This window comes from Podarcis bocagei (genome assembly GCF_964188305.1).
Source record: "Podarcis bocagei genome assembly, chromosome: 14".
Lineage (NCBI taxonomy): Eukaryota > Metazoa > Chordata > Lepidosauria > Squamata > Lacertidae > Podarcis > Podarcis bocagei.
The window spans coordinates 52,938,804-52,960,823 of NC_138139.1; the positions used below are offsets into that span (position 1 = coordinate 52,938,804).

General features: G+C 45.2%; 1 protein-coding gene across 2 annotated transcripts in view; it reads right to left on the reverse strand.

Moving 5' to 3' along the window:
• IQCE (IQ motif containing E) overlaps positions 1-22,020 on the reverse strand; it is a 42,183-nt gene that overhangs the window by 15,036 nt on the left and 5,127 nt on the right. Inside the window, exons 1-11 of one of the 2 annotated variants that reach the window (XM_081169522.1) lie at positions 17,994-18,095; positions 17,475-17,517; positions 16,907-17,047; positions 16,320-16,454; positions 15,733-15,803; positions 14,407-14,520; positions 13,528-13,578; positions 12,075-12,145; positions 10,803-10,875; positions 10,204-10,253; positions 3,499-3,650 (exon numbers count right to left, since the gene is read on the reverse strand). In XM_081169522.1, the coding sequence (XP_081025648.1) occupies positions 3,499-3,650; positions 10,204-10,253; positions 10,803-10,875; positions 12,075-12,145; positions 13,528-13,578; positions 14,407-14,520; positions 15,733-15,803; positions 16,320-16,446 (709 nt within the window). In that variant the 5' untranslated portion in view covers positions 16,447-16,454; positions 16,907-17,047; positions 17,475-17,517; positions 17,994-18,095. Of the gene's footprint in view, positions 1-3,498; positions 3,651-10,203; positions 10,254-10,802; positions 10,876-12,074; positions 12,146-13,527; positions 13,579-14,406; positions 14,521-15,732; positions 15,804-16,319; positions 16,455-16,906; positions 17,048-17,474; positions 17,518-17,993; positions 18,096-22,020 lie in introns of those variants that run through there. The other variant, XM_081169521.1, reaches the window with a different exon arrangement.

A 22,020-nucleotide genomic window follows, 5' to 3' on the forward strand; every position in this document is an offset into this window, starting at 1 on the left:
TTGCTCAGAGCTGTAAGCAGCCATCAGGACAGAGCCAAGAACAGAGAGTCAGAAGTCGATGCTGAAGGACATGACTTCTTCAGTGTAAAGTGGGTGGGGATGTGTGTTACAGGGCTATGAGATACTGCCTGGCAGAGAAAGAGTGGGCCCTGAGAAGTTTTTCTCCCTCGTAATGCCCCACAGAGAGCCTCAAGGTCCATAAATAGCAACACCCTAGAGGTCCCGGGCCCTAAGGAAGTCAGATTAGCTTCAACCAGAGCCAGGGCCTTTTCAGCACTGGCCCCGGCCTGGTGGAACGCTCTGCCTCATGAGACCAGGGCCCTGCAGGATCTGATCTCTTTCCGCAGGGCCTGTAAGACAGAGTTGTTCCGCCTGGCCTTTGGCTTGGAGCCAATTTGATTGCCTCCCCCTCTTTCATTTTTCTTTTTTCCCCCCTCTCTCCTCCTGTGATGAGGCTGCATTTTAATATTTAAATGTTTCAATATTTTAATGTTGTATTTTAATCTTGTTTTTAAGTTGTATGCCGTCGGGACGGAGATACAGGACGATGAAGACAAGAACAAGCCGTCTTAAGAACAGCTTCTTCCCCAGAGCGATCTCCGCCCTGAATGGGAAGCCTGGACTTTGAAAGTCATCTAATCTTCCTTGCTGTTTTATACTGTATTGTTTTAATTAGTGTTTTTATAGTTGATTTGATTTTGTGTGGAGTGCCCTACCTGGGTGGATGGAGCAGCCAAGTAATTTCGTTGTCCCCGAGAGGGGGCAATGACAATAAAGATATTATTATTATTATTATTATTATTATTATTATTATTATTATTATTATTATTATTATTATTATTATTATTATCGCTTGTTAGCCGCCCTGAGCCCGGCCTTGGCTGGTGAGGGTGGGGTATAAATAAAAATTATTATTATTATCATTATTATTAATGCTGTAACCCGAGGCCATCCCATAAAAGGGAATGCTGGAAGATTCAGGACTGGTGAAAGGAAAGTGCTTCTTCACACAGTGAAGGCGGTGAAGGTCCTGTGTGAGTGCCTGGAGGCGGTTGGAGGATGGATGGCGGCTAATGGATTGAAGTTGAATCCTGACAAGACAGAAGTACTGTTTTTGGGGGACAGAGGGCGGGCTGGTGTGGAGGACTCCCTGGTCCTGAATAGGGTAACTGTGCCCCTGAAGGACCAGGTGCGTAGCCTGGGAGTCATTTTGGACTCACAGCTGTCCATGGAGGTGCAGGTCAATTCTGTATCCAGGGCAGCTGTCTACCAACTCCACCTGGTACGCAGACTGAGACCCTACCTGCCCGCAGACTGTCTGGCCAGAGTGGTGCATGCTCTAGTTATCTCCCGCTTGGACTACTGCAATGCGCTCTACGTGGGGCTACCTTTGAAGGTGACTCGGAAACTACAGCTAATCCAGAATGCGGCAGCTAGACTGGTGACTGGGGGCGGCCGCCGAGACCACATAACACCGGTCTTGAAAGACCTACATTGGCTCCCAGTACGTTTCCGAGCACAATTCAAAGTGCTGGTGTTGACCTTTAAAGCCCTAAACGGCTTCGGCCCAGTATACCTGAAGGAGTGTCTCCACCCCCATCGTTCTGCCCGGACACTGAGGTCCAGCGCCGAGGGCCTTCTGGCGGTTCCCTCATTGCGAGAAGCGAAGCTACAGGGAACCAGGCAGAGGGCCTTTTCGGTGGTGGCGCCCTCCCTGTGGAATGCCCTCCCATCGGATGTCAAGGTGATGGACAACTACCTGACATTCAGAAGACATCTTAAGGCGGCCCTATTCAGGGAAGCTTTTAATGTATGATATTTTAGTGTTTTTTGGTTTCTGTGGAGGCCGCCCAGAGTGGCTGGGGAGGCCCAGCCAGATGGGCGGGGTACAAATAATAAATAATAATAATAATTATTATTATTATTATTATTATTATTATTATTATTATTATTATTATTATTATTATTATTAACCAAGGAATTTGCTCCCCCAAGAGGTAGTGATGGCTGCCAACTTGGATGGCTTTAAAAGAGGATTAGACAAGTTCCTTGGGGATAAGGCTATCAATGGCTACCAGCCACGATGGCGAGGTTTTACCTCCACTGGCACAGGCAGGATGCCACTGAATGCCTGTTACTGGGATTGGCAGATGGGGAGAGTGTGGCGGTTGCCATCTGGTTGGCCACTAGACTAGATGGTCCTTTGCCCTGTCCAAGCAGCCAAGCTCTTAAGGACATAGGTAAAGGTAAAGGGGCCCCGGACAGTTAAGTCCAGTCGCAAACGACTCTGGGGTTGCGGCACTCATCTCGCTTTACAGGCCGAGGGAGCCAGCGTTTGTCTGCTCCGCAGACAGTTTTTCTGGGCCATGTGGCCAGCAGGACTAAGCTGCTTCTGGCGCAATGGAACACTGATACCAGAGCAGTGCACAGAAACGCCGTTTACCTTCCCGCTGGAGCAGTACCTGTTTATCTACTTGCACTGGTATGCTTTCAAACTGCTAGGTTGGCAGGAGCTGGGACCGAGCAAGGGGAGCTCACCCCGTCACGGGGATTTGAACCGCCAACCTTTTGATCAGCAAGTCCAAGGCTCAGTGGTTTAGACCACAGCACCACCCTTATGTCCCTTAAGGACATAACCAGGAGTCAAATAAGGAAAACGCACCAGAGCCAGGAAAACTGGAAGTGCCCAGGCAAAGTCTGAGTTCAAACAGAGCCTTTTTTTGTTCTTTCTCCCTAAAAGTCTACTTGAAAGACCGTATTCCCTTGTACAAACCTGCCCAGGCTCTGAGACCTTCCCACCACCCTCACAGGCATGTTTGGTGGGGATGCAGGATTTGGCCTTCTTGCTAGCTGCTCCCAGATTCTCGAACTCCTTCCCTAGAGAAGCTAGACTGGCTCCCTCCCTGCTGTCCTTCCGCCAGCAGGTGAAGATATTTCTTGTTCCAAGAGGCTTTTTGGCAACTGACTGCTTTTAATGAAAGGGATGGTGCTGTTATTATTGTAATGATCTGTATGTTTTCAACAGCTCTTTTAATATATTTATGTAGTTTGAATTCTATCAATGTTTCATTGTTTTTGAATGATTTCTTTTCTCTATGTTGTTAGGGGTTCTTGTAAGCTGCCTTGAGTCCCATAAGGGAAAAGGCGGGATAGTGGTGGTGGTGGTGGTGGTGGTGGTGATGATGATGATGATAATAAAAATAATAATATATGTCATAATAGCCAGTCTGGACAGACAACACTTGACCTAACCCTCCAGACTACAATCCTGGTGACTCATCACACAAGGCAGCCATGCCAAAGAGCTGAGCAGCTCCCAGTTTTAGCCATAGCAGCTCATGACAGATTCTCCCTGGGGGTTGGAGATTTCGCATGCCCAGACGCTTCCACTTGCAGGGACCTGGGGGGGGGCAGGCACCGCATGAGGGCCACAGCACTGCAACCCACTCTTCTTTTACACAACAGAATCAAAACAGTTGGTATTCTTGAGAAACTTACTCTTTGCTCTGCCGGAGGCAGGGGAGCTGCTCATCGCGTGCTCTAGGTCTGCTTTCAGCTTCCGGTTCTCATCCTGCAGCTCTTTGATGCTCCTAGATAACTGCAGGATGGCAGCGTTGAGCACCTTCTGCTGTTTGCTCTCCGGAGGGGACCTGTGTGTGGAAATGGGGGGAAGGGAACAGCTGTAGCAAGACTGAAAATGCAGGGGGGGGGGCGGCATCTAACTAGACTTGGGATCAACAAGCTGACTTGATTCTTGGACGGGATGGATGCACAAGCAACAGTGCAGCAGCACAGTGACCAATGGCAAACATGCCCCCCTGATTATTTTCACACCAAGGAGACTTGAGCACCAGTGCAGGGAAGCATACAGAATACTGGATTCAGTATACAATGTACAGAATCAAATCCACACCAAGCCATCCAATTTTCAGGGTGGCATTGGGCCAGTTATGCTCTATCAGGTCATTACAATATTTTTACTCATTTTATTTATTGATTTATTAAATTTCCATCCCTTTCCCCCCACAAAGGAATAGCTCCAAGTGCTATGCCTTGTGTTCCTTAGAGGAAAAGACAGTCTACTTATGCATTTATTTTATTGTTGGGGAGTTGTCACTGATAGGACATTAACAACAACAATAACAACCAGCGACTCAGGCAGGAGCTCGTGCTATCAGGAAGCTGTTTAGATTCAGGAAAATCAGTAGAACACTGGACAAGGCAGTATTCAGGGACATGCTTCTATCTTGCACCTTAAATCGTACATCCCAAAGTCAGCCCTGTAAATGGCCTGGTGCCCCTATACCTGCTTTATGGCATGCAGAAGTATCCAGATCAAAGGGAAGAATAAATTCTTGCTTTTGACCAACCTGGTGCCCTCAAGATGTTTTGGACTAGATGGCTGTGCCAGATGGGGCTGCTGCAGCTTGTAATCCAACAACATCTGGAGGGCACCAGGTTGGCGAAGGCTGCTCAGCTTATTTAATAATGGGGAACCAACAGGATGCATCACAACAGCTGAGGTTGGGAGGTGGTTCATCCGAAACTTTTGTCCCTTGCATGGAAAAGTGGCCTCTCAGTTACCGGTAAGTAGCTTTCTGCTTGCAGATAAGAGTTACTTGTCTCCTGCTGCCATGTCTCATATTGAGAATAGACTTTATAACACTTTGTATGTGCAGAATATTGTTTAATGATAAAATTATACTGTTTCCAGATTGGGGCTTCCAGCTCGCAAGCACACCGTAAATTTCATTTTAAATATGTGTATCAGAATCGGATGGGGGGAGGGGAAAGCCAGGATACTGAAGGCTGAGAAGGGAAAGTCCTTTCCCTGGAGGTTGCCCTTGATGAAATCATCAGGAACTGCTCACCTCAAAAGTGATATGCAACACAAGCCAAAGAAATGAAAAAGTGTAATGGCTTCAACTTAAAACTAAGCCCAAGCAACAGCTGTATCAACAAATGTGCTGCTGAGCTCTGATGAATCCTGAATCTCTTTCGGACAACTTAAAGTCAAAATCCTTTTGCGGATGCCACCTCATAGCTGGATATACCTCTGCTTGTGATTTTAATTCTTGCAGCACCCAGAGCTCTCCTGCTCTCTTCAAGGCCATTTCTCCCTTCCTGCTCCTCATGCTTGGAACAGCCTCCCAGAATACTGTACCTCCTTCTTCCTTCAAACTGTCCCTTTCCCCCCAATTCCTTTGGAAATAAACAACTCTGGTCCTCATACTAGGCATTAATATACGTACTGTAACTGTAATAATAAGAGATGTCAATGGGTTGGGGGAATAATCATGTTAGCCCCTTTCAGCAGGAACAACCAAAAGTCTTGTGGCACCTTAAAGACTAAAGCATCTATTACGCCATGAAAAGCTTCCATTCATTTCAGGGGATGCTAGATGGAAGTCCACGAAAGCGTATGCTCCAAGACTCTGCTGAAATAGCTTAATGTCCTTCCCCTCTTTACTCCAGCCTCCATTTCCCTCCCAAGTCAAATTGTAGGGGGTAAATTCATTGGGGCAGGAGCCTGTCCTCTTGTACTGTGCAAAGTGCAGGACACATTGCTGGTAACAAGGGGCAGTATAGTACAGTGGTTAGAGTGCTGGACTAGGGCCTAGGAGCCCAGGGTTCAGCTATGAAGCAAACAGGGTGATCTTGGGCTAATCACGATATCTCTCTGCCCAACATACTTCACAGGGTTGTTATGAGGATAACATGGGGAGGGGGAGAGCTATGTGCAGCTCCTAGGAGAAAAAGTGGATATAAATGTCATATTATTATTACGCAGTTCTTAATGCCCCCTTGTTCCAACAAAGCGTGGGAGCATAGGTGGGTGCAGTTGATGAATCTATTATTTACACCCGAGATAAGGATGCTGGTCCTAAAAGCCTCTCCCTTTCAGAGATTCAGTCTGGAATCCCCACCCTTGAATCTTTTCAATGGTCTTACTGTGATTTCAGTCAAGTTAGTGGCATTCAAGACACAGAATAACGTTAATCTTACTCAACGTCTTTCCCACGCTACCTTGAGCTCCACAATCCTCCAGTCTTCCTCCGATTGCACAGACCTCTCTCTCTCTCTTGCCTCTTCCTTCAAAACTTCCAACATTTTCTTCCTCCTCTGGATCTTTCACCTGATGTCTATAGTATCTGGGCAACTTTTAGAGTTAAGAGTCTTTTTTTTCTAGGAACAGGAAGTCCTGCTAGCATTCACCTCCAATTGGGCTCCCCAAACACTCAAGTTACAGAAACACTCCTATTTACCAAGGGCTCAGGGTTTGAAAAAGGAACAACAACAAAATAAGTGCTTATTCTACTTTCAAAACTATCTCCATTTCTCTTTCTTTCTCTGTTTCTGCATGTGGGTGTTAAGTGCTCTTCTCAAAACTGGGTTGCTTTGTTCTGCATTACTGTTCTCCCTCATTGCGAGAAGCAAAGCTACAGGGAACCAGGCAGAGGGCCTTCTCGGTAGTGGCGCCCGCCCTGTGGAACACCCTCCCATCAGATGTCAAAGAGATAAACAACTACCTGACATTTAGAAGACATCTGAAGGCAGCCCTGTTCTGGGAAGTTTTTAATGTTCGACATTTTAATGTGTTTTTAATCTTTGTTAGAAGCCGCCCAGAGTGGCTGGAGAAACCCAGACAGATGGGTGGGGGTACAAATAAATTATTATTATTATTATTATTATTATTATTATTATTATTAACCTAAGGCCCGTAAGCCGGATGCGGTTCAATCCCCTTCTCAATCCGGCCCGTGGACAGTCCGGGAATCAGCGTGTTTTCACATGAGTAGAATGTGTCCTTTTATTTAAGATGCATCTCTGGGTTATTTCTGGGGCATAGGAATTGGTTCATTCCCCCCCACCCAAAATATAATCTTGCCCACCACATGGTCTGAGGAATGGTGGACCAGCCCACGGCTGAAAAAGGTTGCTGATCCCTGGGCTATCCAGTAAGAACACAACACAACACCTGGATCAGACGGAAAGGCGGTCTAGTCCTGCATCTTGTTCCCACAGGGGAACCAGATGAGCAGGATAGCATTTTCCTGCTCATATCCTTCAGCAACTGGAATTCAGAACTGGAGATGCATTGCCTCCAGTACTGAAGACGACACAGCCTTATGACTTGTAGCTATTTGTCTAATCCTCTTTCAAAGCTATTCAGGTTGACAGCCATCACTACATGGCAGCAAATTCCACTGCTTAACTATGCACCGTGGGCAATCATAAAATCTGAGAATTACAGTATTTTTCGCTCTATAGGATGCACTGGACCACAGGACGACTGGACCATAGGAGGGGGAGAACAGGAAAAAAAATTTTTCCCTTGTCCCCCCCCCCCTCAAAAACAAGGTGCATTCAAGAGCAGGTCAGGGAACAGCGCTAAGGCTGTGCGCAGCCTTGCCGTTGCCCCCCGAGCTTGTGGGGTTGGCGGTGGGGGAAAGCAGCACTTTCCCCCACTGCCAACCTCAAAGATCCCTGAAGCCTTTGGAGCGCAGCTTCAGGGACAGCCTTTCAAGCCTCCGCAGGGCGGCGGGGTGTCTCCCCCCCCCCCGCCCTGCGGAGGCTTTGTGCAGCCATCCCGAAGCTAGAACAGTGAGACAGAGGGCTCCGCAGGCTTGTGGATAGTTCCTGAAGCCTGGAGAGCGAGAGGGGTTGGTGCGCACCGACCCCTCTCACTCTCCAGGCTTCAGCAAAAGCCTGCATTTGCTCCATAGAACACACACACTTTCCCCCTTCATTTTTGGAGGGGGAAAAGTGCGTCCTATAGAGCGAAAAATACGGTATATGGCATTGGAAGGGACCCTGAGGATCATCTTGTCCAACCCCCTTCAATGCAGGAATATGCAGCTGCCCCATATAAGGACTGAACCTAGTAGTGTCGACTCTGATGGGCATCAGCTTGGAAGGGTTTCCTTCTCCAGCACCGGCTGCCTGAGCCCTTGTACGTGGAGAAGCTAGGGACTGGATCCAGGAGACATTTTGCATGCAAACTTGTAGTCTTATCACTAGGTTGTGGTCCCTTCTGGGTTAACCTAAAGTTCTGCATGGTGAATGCAGACTAAAAATTACCTCTAGATACTTCAGTTTGATTGAAGTGACAGCCCAGAACCTTAAGCCATTGATTTGCCTCCTTCAGGGAAGCTGGGATTGAGGCAGGACTCGGCGTTTGTATGTATGTGTCAGTATACGTACAAGTTGGGAGTTTGTATGTATATGTCAGTATGTGCATTTGCAAGTGCTCAAGGTGAGATGAGAGGGAAGCGCAGAGAAGTGATGCATGTATGTGTAGCGGGGAGATTATGAAAAACTGGTAAGTGGATTTAGGTGGGGGAAACTGCAACCCGCCAGACTGAACCAAAGGAGTGGTAGAAATGTGGCATTTGAGGAAGAATCGCATAACATGGATTTGGGAAGCTTCATTCAGTGGAAAAAAGGATAAATGCTATTTCCACCACATTTATACAGAAGCGTTCCCTTAATCTACCCTCTTTTGCAATGTGCTTTGGATCTGGGTGCAGGATGTGCACCCCCACGATCCCCCAGATCAACTAACCTGGGATATTCCCAAACTTCTTGGCGCAGATTCAACTGGTACCTACTTGCTTAGAGGCTTGTTGCAAGCATGGCATGTAGGGTAGAGGAATAATTGTACAGGACTTGAGACTCTGCCCCAAATACTGGAGGTGCTGCCCATATCCTAGAGAAGGGGCAGTGAATCAGAGGCCCTCCAGATGTTGTTGGACTACAATTCCCATCATCCCTTGCGATTGGCCATGCTGCCTGGGGCTGATGGGAACTGGGAGCCACAGGTTCCCCATGCTGGTCCTAGAGCTTCAATTGTTTCCAAGACATGGGGAGATCAAAATTTCCTGTATGTTTCCAATCTTTTCTCGTTTCGTAAGCATGTGGACTGGAAACATCTATTTATTTTTAACCAATGAAAAATGAGAACCCCAAGTTTCCACATCGATACTTATAATTAAGCCTGCAGAATACATAGAGAGCCCTGACTGTGGGATTAATTTTTGTTGGAAGGTATATAATTTCCATGACACATTCACCTGAGAACGCTTAAATGACTAGATGACTACACAGAATCCTATCGATTTCTAAAGGCAGCCTTCTTTGGGGTCAGGATGAGGGATTATTTGCTTAAATTAAAGGCTGTCTCAGAATTCTGCTTCACGGCTTTTGATTGTTTTCAAATTGTTTACAACTTGATCCTGCTATGAAATATATTTTCCTGTTCCATAGGAACATGTTCTTAAAATTTAACTTGATAATAATCCAGTGGAAAGGAAGTAGATAATTTCAAAATGGTTTAGCTATAGTCTGAAGTGCTTTCACTGGAGCTTGGAAAATAAGTTGCAGTAAAATCAATAGGGCTTATAGGATCAGGGAGGGTACTGACTTCAGTGTGACTTGAGCCTCAATCTTAAAAGTAAATCCTATTTATTTCAGTGTACCCATTTCTACCTAAGAAGGTATCATGGCTGAAGCCTTAATTACCTTAAATTCAATTGTTTCATGAGATGGAATGCCAACCAACCAACTAGGTTTTAGCCTTTAAGAGGCCATTGTCTTGACTTAAGAGTCCAGTTTTCATAATACGAGGGCGTGAACCTAAAACTGCAATGCAAAGATCAGCAACCTACAGTTCTCTGCCTAGTTTCACATGACTCTTGAATTAATTTCAAAAGCCCTCTGAAAGTTCACACCTCTGACAAGAGTAACTTGTTCCTCCCCCCAGCAGCCCATTAAGTGGGAAGAAAGAGTGAGAGACAGCAAAGGGAATGTCAAAAAGAAAGAGAAGGGGCAGCCCCACCCCCTATTGACTCTGGCCCCACCCACTTCTGGCTTCTGCTCCACCCCTATTAGCATACAGCCCTTGGCAGATTACCAGAGAGATCGTCAGAAATATGGTTCCCCACCCCTGCTTTACCTGGTGACATACCTTAGTAGGAAATACCTTCAACAAACTTCCTTTTCTCTTTAGTTGGAAATAATGAAACATAGGTAGGACATGAAAGATCCATCGTTGGGGAAAGAAACCCAAAACAACGTCTAAGTGATGAGATTTTTTTTTTTAAAGCTCTTAACATCTTCTCACTTCACCGCTATTAGTGAAGTATAAAAATTAGCGAGCAAAAACTTATACACATGCATACAGCCCCGAAGAAATAAACGTACTTTCGTTGCACGGTCTTCGATTTTGCCAGTAGGGTTTGGAGTCGCTGGATCTGCAAAAGGATGGCTTGCGTTACCAGGGAGACAGAGCAAGCAAGGACCAAGGTGCAAAGGAAGCATTTGCTACAAGGCTGAATCAGGTGGGCGAAAAGGAGCGAAGGAGAGCAGGAAGATAGGATGGTGACACTCTGGTATCTAAGAAGTTGCACCGTGAAATCAACTAGGATGCCTTGCAATTCTGCAGAGGGTTCCCAGAACACAGCTCTGGCATCGTCTGTGGCCATCTAAGTTTGCATCGCAGTATCTGGGTGTGCATACCTCTCAGCAATGCTTTTTCGGCACCCCTATGCATCACAGCCCTAAGAAACTACTTGGGTTGCCCACGTAACGGAGAAGCATTTTCTCCACGCTGAAATTCTGTTGTAAGAAATGCATGAGATCCAGCAGCAGGAACAATGAACAAATTTACCCATCATTCATTGAGAGGGAAACATGGAGAGCCCATTTGGGACACAGAATCCAAACCTAAGTAGGTTCCATCTTTTTATTGAAATTTTCTAATTATGTTCTCTGCCTTCAGGACGAGCAAAAGAAAAATGTACCTCCTCGTAATAGGTCTGCAGGGCAATTTTCATTTCTTCCACATTAGTGCTTTTCACATCTGTCTGGAGTTTGCTTTTTAGCGATAGAAAACACATATTAGAAAAATAAAAGATGTAGAAACTGGCAGAACAGAAGAAGAGACATAAATTAGCCATGAACATTTGTTAACAGTGAAGCCAGCAGGAATTCCTTTTTCGCCCCTTACTGTAAAAGAAAATTATCACCAACAGTACTGATCATAACCAATGTTTCTGATTGCTTTAAGAAGGCTTTTGGAAAATTTCTCTGGGGGGCAGATGCCACCACCAACTGGCCTCTCATCTCCCTGGTCTAGTCTACTGACTTGCACTAGATTCTCGTAGACAATGTGCGAGGCCACCAGGCCACTCAGGCTGCCCGAGGAACCAAAGCACATCACACTTCGTAAGAGGATGTTCCCATTATTCTCCTAGCAACTGCATTTTCATATAACTCATGGCTGTCAGAAATGGAGAAATCATTCGTGGGGCAATCTATATTTCAGCAGCATCAGAGAAAGTCCACTTGCTCCTGAACAGGATTGCTGTGGCCATAGCATCTGCCTCCGACACATAATGGTTTTGCCATCTCCCTATGCCCAGCACAATACAATCTTCAACGCAAGCGCCACGCTTGGGAACCTTAGCATCGTAAGGACTGCCTCCTCCCCTATGAATGCTTAGAACTTCAACAGAGGCCCTGTTCTACAACCCACAAGTGGTTTTGCCATAGCAGGTGTGCAAGCAAGGCCTTCCCAATGGTGGCGTGTGCTGTGAATGCCTAATTGGTCCCCCCCCCCCAGGACGAGATGCTGTTTTTTCAGGATGCTTTGGGTCTGTATGGTAACTATCTGTTTCAGATTTGGGGAGGGGGAGCTGGTGTTGCACGCATGTGGTGTCTCAAAACCGGGAGGAGCCAAACATGGCGCCAGCATGGCTTCAATGGCTGGTGGCTCCTCCTCTCTGCTGCTCAGCCTCCTCCAGCTGAGAGGGGATGGCTTCCCCCCCAAATTATGGGGCAAGGCAAAATAGCTCAGCCCCTAGGAGTTGGCACCCCTGATCTGCTCCGTCCTCTCATGGGCTTTGCTCCTGGTTTAGCTCAATTTTGCTCACTGGTATTCTGTCATTTTATGACACCTATGTTTTCGATATGCTTTTGTAACCGATTTATTGCTAGCAACCTTGAACTTCTGCAAGGATGGAAAAGCAGGGTAAAAAACTATTAAATGAACAAACAGATGGAATTTGGCATACTTAATAGTGTTGTCTTTCTCCTTGCACTGCTGCTCCAGTTTGAGGATCTTCTGCTTCAATCCGTTGAGCATCTATCAAAGAGAAAGCACACAGGGCCTCTCCTGAAGCACACGTTGCCTAAGACATTGTGCGTACACAAGTCACCATTTGTCTGCGCTGCCTACAAACCCATGAGAGGCAGGGCAGTCTCAGCCAAAGGCAGGTCAAGATGAACCTCCTGAGACAAAGGGATCAACTGGGAAGACAACAAAATAAAGGAAAGGAAAACAGGAAACCACCTTTCCCTCTTTCTACCAAAGTTCCCCAGCATCCTCTTCTCTAGGTGCTGTGTCTCAGTCTCATTATCTATTTTCCTGACCTTCGATACAACCTTTATGCGGGTGACCTTTAGCTCTGCTGTTCTTCACTCAACCTTTCCAGTCCTCTCTTGCCTCAATCTCTGCTGCTTTCTTCACCACCTCTCATTGGACGGGTGCCCATTTCCCTCATGCTTAGCTGTACTAAAATGGAGCTGTTTTCTTCTTGCTTATCAGCCCTTTTTAACCTCACATTGATAATCTGGTTCTCTGTTCTCCTCCTCCCTTTTTCATTTTTTTAAAAAAGCCATTCTCTTCCTCTTTTTGCTGATGTCCAGTCTCTTGCCAGGTCTTGTCTTTTCAGCCACTTAATACATTTGGCATTTTCTCTTCCCTTTTTACAGACATTACCAACACTTTAATCCACCCTCTTATTATTTTCTGCTCTGATTATTGCAATTCTTCTCTTGTTGGTCTTCCTGAGTCAACTCTTAGGCCACTTCACTTTACCATAACATGCTGCTGCTAGTTTGGTATTTTCTTTTTCAATCCTATTATTTTGTGCCATTCTCCTTGCTGGCTCCCCCCCCCCCCCTTATTGTATAAGCCTCTTGCATTTACTACTGAGCATCTTAATGGTCCTGCCCCACCGTCTTTCTCTAGATGCTTTTCATTGGACCCTTTGCTCTGCTACTCTTCTAGTTTTGCTCCCCATTGCCTTCTCTATTCCCTGCCTGTTTCTCTCTGCATCTCCCCAGGACTCGAATTAGCCTTTCACCTGACACCCACCTCTCTTCCGCCTTAGAACATCCATTCATCCTGGCATATTCTGGCCTCTCCTGCCTACTTACTTGATTTTCCTCTTTAACGCTTCTTGTCTTTATTCTTTGGCTGCAAGCCTAGAGGAAGGTTCTGTGTTCATTTTTGTAGTGTGCTTTGCAATTCAGGGCAATTTAATAAACCGAGTTCCGAATCCAGATGCAAGCACATACACATTAAAAACAAAAGAAAACCTTCTGGCATTTCATGAGCACTTTCACCTTGTGTACTGTAATACACAGTTTAGCCACTTGGTCACTCTACAAACCCAGTATGTTCTGATCCACCAACAATTCTTAAGCTAGAAAGGAAGATAGGGGAAAGAGAAGGCACAATACCGAGCTGGTATCATTTTTCTGCTCTGTCCGCATCCACCCAAATTCAGACCACTGTAAAAACAAGATCATTAATATTATTCACTATTCACAAAGTGTTTCATGAACCCAAGTGCTTTGCCCAAGATAAAAAATGAAGATGGACCTTTTTCATAGCAGTTCATGTCCTTTTATTGTGATCCTCACAAAAAAATAATATCCCCAGCTTGCAGATTTGAGGGGAGTGGGGTGACTGAGGCTAAAAATAGAAATTGGCTTGCCTAAGATCATCTAGTGAGATCACAGTAGAGGAAAAATTTGAATTAGGCACCTTCCTGGGTCAAAATTTAGCCACCATGCTCCTAGCTCTCACTAACAAACTTTCATTACGCTCCTCAAGCTGCCATCCTCCAGATTTTCTGGCTATAAATAGACCAAGGTATGGTCTGAGGGTCTGGTCACTGCCTGGATGAGACACTAGGTGTCTGCTGCCTTGAGTCCGATGGTGAAAGGAAGGTAGGAAGTGATATAAATTTTTAAAGGACAAAAATGTACCCAGAGTTGTGCAACTGGAATCTTTAATTTTGTATTATTATTTTTTACAGAGCACCCATTATACCTTTTTGGGGTGTAAAGTTTATTATTATTATTTCATTATATAATGTATCTAAAACAGTGAGCACCCATTACATCAAGGGGATTTACAACAGTAAAGCAGCCGTTTCTCTCTATCCTACAACAGTACAAATAAAACAAACAAATACTACAGACAGAAAATATTGTGCCTTTCTTGCCCCAGTTAGGGAGTATTTCCCTTGTCCTGTTTAGAAAACCAAGAGCGAAGTGAATAGATTCAAACATTCTCCCTTAACTGCATTTTTTAGCCAGGAGCGCACAACTCACCCTGGAGGGGTCCAGCAGCTGTTCAATCTGTTTGTCTTTTCGGTTACTTTCCTCTTCAAGTCGCCGAAGCTTGGTTTTCATCCGATCTGCTTCACTTTTCTGGGCTTGTATTGTCTGTAACAAAGAGGGTTTGTGTGCACTACTTGTGCTGACTTAAGAGGAGCACAGATGGATCAGGCCCATGGCCCATCTAGTGTAAGGTTACCAGGTTTTTTTCAATGAATCCCGGGACACTTTTCAACTTCAGTTGAATTCAGTGGATTTTGTCAGGGGACTGGTTTGTAAATCCGGGGACTGTCCCCGGGAAACGGGGACGCCTGGTACCCTTAATCTAGTCCAGCATCCTGTTCTCACAGCAATCCCCCCTCCTGCAGTTTTGAGCCGCTGGCATTCACAGCCACACTGCCTCTGACAGTGGAGCCAGAACATCCATTCCGACAAATTTCTCCTTGCAGCTCCACGGTAAATAAACATCGGTGACATTCTTCCTTTTGCATTTGCTTGTTGTTGTTTTTTTACAAATGCAAAACAGAACTGCCGGCCCCCAGATCTCAAAAATCAGAACAGAACTAATGGAGAGAGTAGATGAAGCAATAAAAAACCCCCACAATTCTTCACCCAGGCTCCCTGCCCTGCGCAGCATCCTTCCCCCCATTCCCACAGCTCCATCTCGCTTTCTCCACTGTGCCAGAAGGCCTTCCATGCAACCAGGGAATGGGAAACTGGAGATGATGTGCTAAATGACAGGGCAGTGGAAGTCAGAATATGAGGTCAAGGAATATGGAAGTAGAAGGCAAACAGGAAGGGAAAGTGGTTCAGCCCAAACAGGGGCCCTGGGTGAGAAACCCAGCCAGACAGGCGGAGTATAAATAAATTTATTATTATTATTATTATTATTATTATTATTATTATTATTGGAGCCCAATTACTATTCCCTCCTGGAAATCCTGCCAGCAGCTGTTCAGATCCTGAGCAGATACTTCCAACAGAGTTGCAGAGATTTCTTTGCATGCATTAAGACCAAGCTCCACCCCCCACCACTGAGAGTCTTCAGAAACTGCATTTTGCATGGTGCAGAGACGGAGGCATCAAATCAAGACATGCTTGTTTCTTCAGGCCTATGAAAATGGCAGAAGGAAGACCTAAGGTGCTGTTGGATTTCCTTTTGACTTTGCTTTAAAAAACAACCTACTTCATGTATATTGTCGGTTTTCTTATCTCTGTACTAGAGCATGCATTTTATAAAATATTGTGTACCACCCTGGACACCTTTGGGTTGAAAGGTGCAATAGAAAAAAATAAATATGTAGAGTTTGTGATCCATACCTTCTTTAATTCAATTATCTCATCATACATATCTTCTTTTTCTTTGTAGTCTGGGGTTCCAGGGATGTAGCCTGGAAAAGATCATCCCCAAATAAATAAATGGGAGCCAAAAGGAATGGTAGCAATATTCCAAGACTGCAATGACTTCCTGTCCATTATAAAACCCCCAGAAAACAACCGAGACAGTTGATTTTTACAATTTTTGCAAGTTTAAAAAGATGCACCTGTTGCAAACTCACTGGAGCATTTACCTTTAATTAAAATCATATACCACTTATATTTCCTATTGCACCTAGACTTATTGTCCTTGCAAGTTTACGAAGAATGTTTTAGTTGAGATTCCTGCATTGCAGGGGGTTGGACTAGATGACCCTTGGGGTCCCTTCCAACTCTACAATCCTTTGATTCTAAGAATTTATCTATGTCACAAGTTTATTGACGGGCACCGCAGGACCAAAACAGATTTTCCTTGCTTCAGAAGGCCTTGAAAGCACATGAAGGTTTTCTCAAGGTTAAGCTACCCTGAAATGCAACCTGTTCGCCATTACGGATCATCCTAAAGCTGCTGTTCCCTTTTTGTGACTCACCACTGCCGGCAGAGCGAGCGTGTTTTGGCTTCTTCATGCCCAAAGCTTCCTTCAGATACTCTGGTGTGCTGCCAGGAAGAGCGGTCAGCGCAGGACCTACGTCAGGGTCCCACTTCGTCTGGTTCATCCAAGCACCTAGTGAAAGGGCAAGGGGAGAACGCAGCAGAGTTGACGGCGCACATATCTGAATTGCTATAGAAAGATAAAAGCAGCACAGCCCAGGAGGTGTGAAGGTTGTGAAGTGGCTGCCATGTTAGCAGTGCTGAAAGAGTGGCAAGTCACAGTAACTGGACAAAGCAATCTGTAATCTACATGTGGCAAGAACAGAGCTGGCAGAGGTGATGCGTCATCCTATGGCGAAGCAACTGATGTTCAATGGTAACAGAAGAACCCCTAGGTCACTTGGGAGGAGCCCATTGCTAGCTCCTCCCAGAAAGTGGGGCAGGGCTGGCAGGAGCTCCTCCCACTTTGGATACACTTTTTTTTACATTAACGGCATGGGAAAGAGATATATTGCTCTTGTTCCCACACCTCAAAGATTATGCAGTAAGAAGCTTGTAGAAGGAACTGATTTTGCATGTGGATACCTTGCTTGAACGATCCGTGCCACAGCTGCCTTGATGCTTTAACCAAGGGGATTTCAAAGTGCTTACTGTCTGTGCCCTTCAAGGTTCTCAGAAATCCAGCCTTTTTAGAATGGAAACATGTGCTAGAGGTGTATGGAGACTCTGAGGCAAGAAAAAAAACACACACCTGTCAGTGCTATGGATTAAAACTGCAGCAGCAATAAGCTTCTAACATTCCATCTGAGTAAAGCTGCAAAGGATGTATGAACTACTTGCCTTAGAATTGCTACTTGGATATAGGAGGCTATTGTTCAGAGTAATGTACATATAATGAGAAGTATGTAAACCACAAGATAATAAAAGGCTGAATTCCTTAGCCAGGTAAAAGCAGCCAGTAATATTTATCTTAAAGCTTATCTTCCTATCTTAAAGCTTTTTTGGAGAGACTATTCAATTCCCTATCCCAGCATGCTCAGACTCCCCTCCCCATTGCACGGAAGCATATTTCATGCTAGAGAACAACAGAGAATCAGATGTCGCATTGTCATTAGGTGATTTCAGGGAAAGGGAAAGGTCTAGTCATGCTTACTTGGTGATTTTGGAGGCTTGCAAGATGTTTTCTTCTTCAGTTTCTGAAAGAAATATTTATTTGGCACTGAAATTCACCAATTTCATTGGTTTGGATTCACATGATGGCTACAAACAGTATATTTATTTTCTGAGCAGGGAACAACAGCACCACTGCCATTATACGTATGGAGAAAGTGGGGTTCTAATTAGCCAGTCAGGTTTACTAAAGTTTCAAAACTTTATCAACAAATCGCTAACCTGAAAGCTAAAATTTTCATCAAAATAAGTCAATAAAATAGGAATAGGGAACTTGCGGCCCTTCAGATGATGCTGGACTCAGGAGTTGCTGTTGTCCAACAACAGCTGAAGAACCACATGCTCCCTCTCTGTGCAATAAACAAGACAATATCTTACAATGCTGTAAAAGTAAAACATCTAATTCTGTTCCTTGTCCAGGTTTCTCACTTCCATATTACAGTAGCATTACTATACACACACACAAACACACACACACACACACACACACACACACACACACCAGGGATAAAGTACAGTCCACTTATTTTTGTAAAAAAGGCTTACTACTAACAGCTTCTTATATATTAGCAACTACTACTAGAACAATGAATGCTGCAGATTTGGGATTAGTGGAGTGGTCCAGAGAAATACCCAGATGAGTCCAGAATTGTTGCCTGGAAACAAACAGTCACAATAGAAGAAACAAATTCACACCTACATGCCTGATATTAAGTATGCTGCTGGGGGGGGGGGGAACTACCACATTATATAACAGGAGAAAATTCCTCCCAAGGTGTTTTAAAAACTCAAGATCACCTGCATCAATATCACCATGCTGCGCACAAATCAGTCCAAATGGAATATTATGAATACTGTTATGAAACTAACCGTAGTTTGTTTAAAACCAGGATCCCATGATATGACCATGAGGCTAAGTTAGGATTCCTTAAAATTGAAATGAAACTCTGTCACATGTTTAGCTCTAGGTCACAGGGAGGAAGGCAAGTGCCAGCCTGACAATTTGGCTTGCTCTGGGCTCATCCACACACTTGAGACTGGTTTACCATTGTATGAAAGCGCAGTCACTGAAAGGGTATGTAAAGTGTACAGAGTTTGTAGGGCAGCAGTTGAAGAAGGAGCAAAAAGGGTTTTCTTGTGTGTGTGTGTTTCTTGTGGCTGATTAGCTCTTTTCCCTGTGTAAAGGTCAGAGGGAGCAGGGTTTCTGTTGAGGCAGGGGATTAGCTGTGGGAGGAGCTTATCAGAGTTTGTAGGGCAGCAGCGCGCGCCTCGCGGCGCGCGCAGTTATATCCATCTTTTAGATTTAGGGGAGCTAGTCTCAAACGTTTGTTGGGGGAGACCTAGGTTTTTTTTTTTTTGTGGGCGAAGTTATTTGTCCTGTCTTCAAGCTTTTTATGATGGAGGACCTCTGTAGCCACCCCCAACAACACGATCTCAAGATGGAAGGGGAGGGAACAGCTGCAGTCGCCTGCGATTCCTGCGCAATGTTTGCCATCTTGCCAAAGGTTGCAGGCAGCTTCACCTGCAGCAATTGCATGTTGATTGCCCTTTTAAAAGACAAAGTCCAGCAACTGGAGGAACGTGTAGCTACGCTCCAAAGAATTAGAGAGCTGGAGCTCTTCTTGGAAGCAACAGAGCACACCGTCCCCACCAAGGAGGAGACAGGGGACTCCCCTGAGAAGGAGGCTAGTTCATCAACACAGGAGCCAGATATATGGAGAAACGTGACTCAAAGAAGTAGGAGGCCCAGGGTTCACTCTGATTGTTTAGAAATACACAATCGCTTTGAGGTCCTCTCCCCTAGCATGGAAGACGAAGAGCAGACTCCATTTGAGGATCTCTCCCTCATTACAGTCGATCAGGTATATGAAGACGAGCAGCAAAGTCAGTCCTCAGGGAATGTGCAGGCGACCTTGGAACGGACAGCTCACGGAAGAACCCCGACCAAACCCAAGAGGAGGCGTGTAGTGGTGATAGGGGATTCCCTACTGAGGGGAACAGAAGCAGTGATCTGTGGGCCTGACAAGATGTCTCGGGAAGTGTGCTGTCTCCCCGGGGCTAAGATCCAAGATGTAACTGAACGACTGCAAGGAATCATAAAACCCACTGACAAATACCCCTTCCTCTTGGTTCATGTGGGAACCAATGACACTGCAAGCAATAGCCTCCAGAAGATCAAAAGAGACTACGAGGCTCTCGGCAGGAAATTGAAGCAACTAAATGCACAAATTGTCATCTCGTCTGTCCTCCCAGTTGAACGACGTGGCCCAGGGAGAGAGGGGAAAATAGTGGAAGTGAACAGCTGGCTTCGCAAATGGTGTAAACAGGAACAGTTTGGATTCTTAGATCACGGACTGCAGTTTCTTGAAGATGGACTTCTGGCAAGTGATGGGCTGCACCTCACAACGGTTGGGAGGAATGTTTTTGCTAAAAATCTCAGAAACCTCATCAGGAGGGCTTTAAACTGACTAATGTGGGGGAGGGAGACAGTACTCCTGAAGGTAGGAGTCTATCAATTAATGAAGATGATCATCCAAATGTCATAGACCAAATGGAGCAAACAGCACGCGGACCTAGTGGTGGGAAGAAAAAATCCTTAAATAAGAGACACGGGGGAATGATTAATGGACTTCAATGTCTGTACACTAATGCGCAAAGCATGGGAAATAAACAAGATGAGCTTGAGCTCTTGGTACAGCAAACTAAATATGACATAATAGGCATCACTGAAACCTGGTGGGATAAGTCCCACGATTGGAATGTAATAATGGGGGGATACAATCTATTTCAGAGAAACAGACCAGACAAGAAAGGAGGAGGAGTGGCGTTATATGTCAGGGATGTGTATACCTGTGAAGAGATCCAAGATTTAGAACCTCAAAGCCAATGTGAGAGCATTTGGGTCAAAATTAAGGGAGAGAAGAATAACAGAGACCTCATTGTGGGAGTTTACTATAGATCCCCAAGCCAAACGGAGGACATAGATGATGCCTTCCTGGAACAGATGGCCAAGCATGCAAAAGGAAGGGAGATAGTAGTAATGGGGGACTTCAATTACCCGGATATTTGTTGGACGTCAAACTCAGCCAAGAGCATAAGGTCAAACAGATTCCTCACTGGCCTTGCAGACAACTTCATTGTCCAGAAAGTGGGAGAAGCAACAAGAGGAACAGCCATTTTAGATCTGGTCCTAACCAATGTTGATGACCTGGTTAGTGGGGTAGAAGTGGAAGGATCATTAGGCGCGAGTGATCATGCTCTTCTGAAGTTTACTATACAGCGGAAAGGAGCAGCCAAGCATACTAGGACTCAATTTCTAGACTTTAAGAAAGCTGACTTCATAAAACTTAGGGAAGTGCTGGGTGAGATCCCATGGACAGCAATACTAAAAGGAAAGGGAGTTCATGATGGCTGGGAGTTTGTTAAGAGGGAGATAGTAAAAGCACAACGTCAGGCAATACCAATGAGACGGAAACATGGAAGGTGCCTAAAGAAGCCAGGGTGGCTATCTAAAGAACTTTTAACTGAATTAAGATTAAAAAAGGATGTGTACAAAAAATGGAAAAGGGGGGAAACCACCAAAGAGGAATTCAAACAAATAGCCAGCACGTGTAGACACAAAGTCAGAAAAGCTAAAGCACAGAATGAACTCAGGCTTGCTAGAGAGGTTAAAAGCAACAAAAAAGGCTTTTATGGGTATGTCCGTAGCAAAAGGAAGAACAAAGAAACAGTGGGGTCACTCAGAGGAGAAGATGGTGAAATGCAAACAGGGGACACAGAAAGGGCTGAACTCCTCAATGCCTTCTTTGCCTCAGTCTTCTCCGATAAAGAAAACAATGCCCGACCTGAAGAATTTGGAGCAAATGATTCAGCAAAGGAAACACAGCCCAGAATAACTAAGGAGACAGTACAAGAATATTTGGCTAGTTTAGATGTATTCAAGTCTCCAGGGCCAGATGAACTGCATCCAAGAGTATTAAAAGAACTGGCAGATGTGATCTCAGAACCACTGGCAGTCATCTTCGAGAAATCCTGGAGAACAGGCGAAGTCCCGGCAGACTGGAGGAGGGCAAATGTTGTCCCTATTTTCAAAAAGGGGAAAAGAGAGGACCCAAATAATTACCGCCCAGTCAGTCTGACATCAATACCAGGGAAGATTCTGGAGCAGATCATTAAGCAAACAGTCTGTGAGCACCTAGAAAGGAATGCTGTGATCACCAATAGTCAGCATGGATTTCTGAAAAATAAGTCATGTCAGACTAACCTGATCTCATTTTTTGACAGAATTACAAGCCTGGTAGATGAAGGGAACTCAGTGGATATAGCCTACCTTGATTTCAGCAAGGCATTTGACAAGGTGCCCCATGATATTCTTGTAAAGAAGCTGGTAAAATGCGGTCTTGACTCTGCTACCACTCAGTGGATTTGTAACTGGCTGACTGACCGAACCCAAAGGGTGCTCATCAATGGTTCCTTTTCATCCTGGAGAAGAGTGACTAGTGGGGTGCCACAGGGTTCTGTCTTGGGCC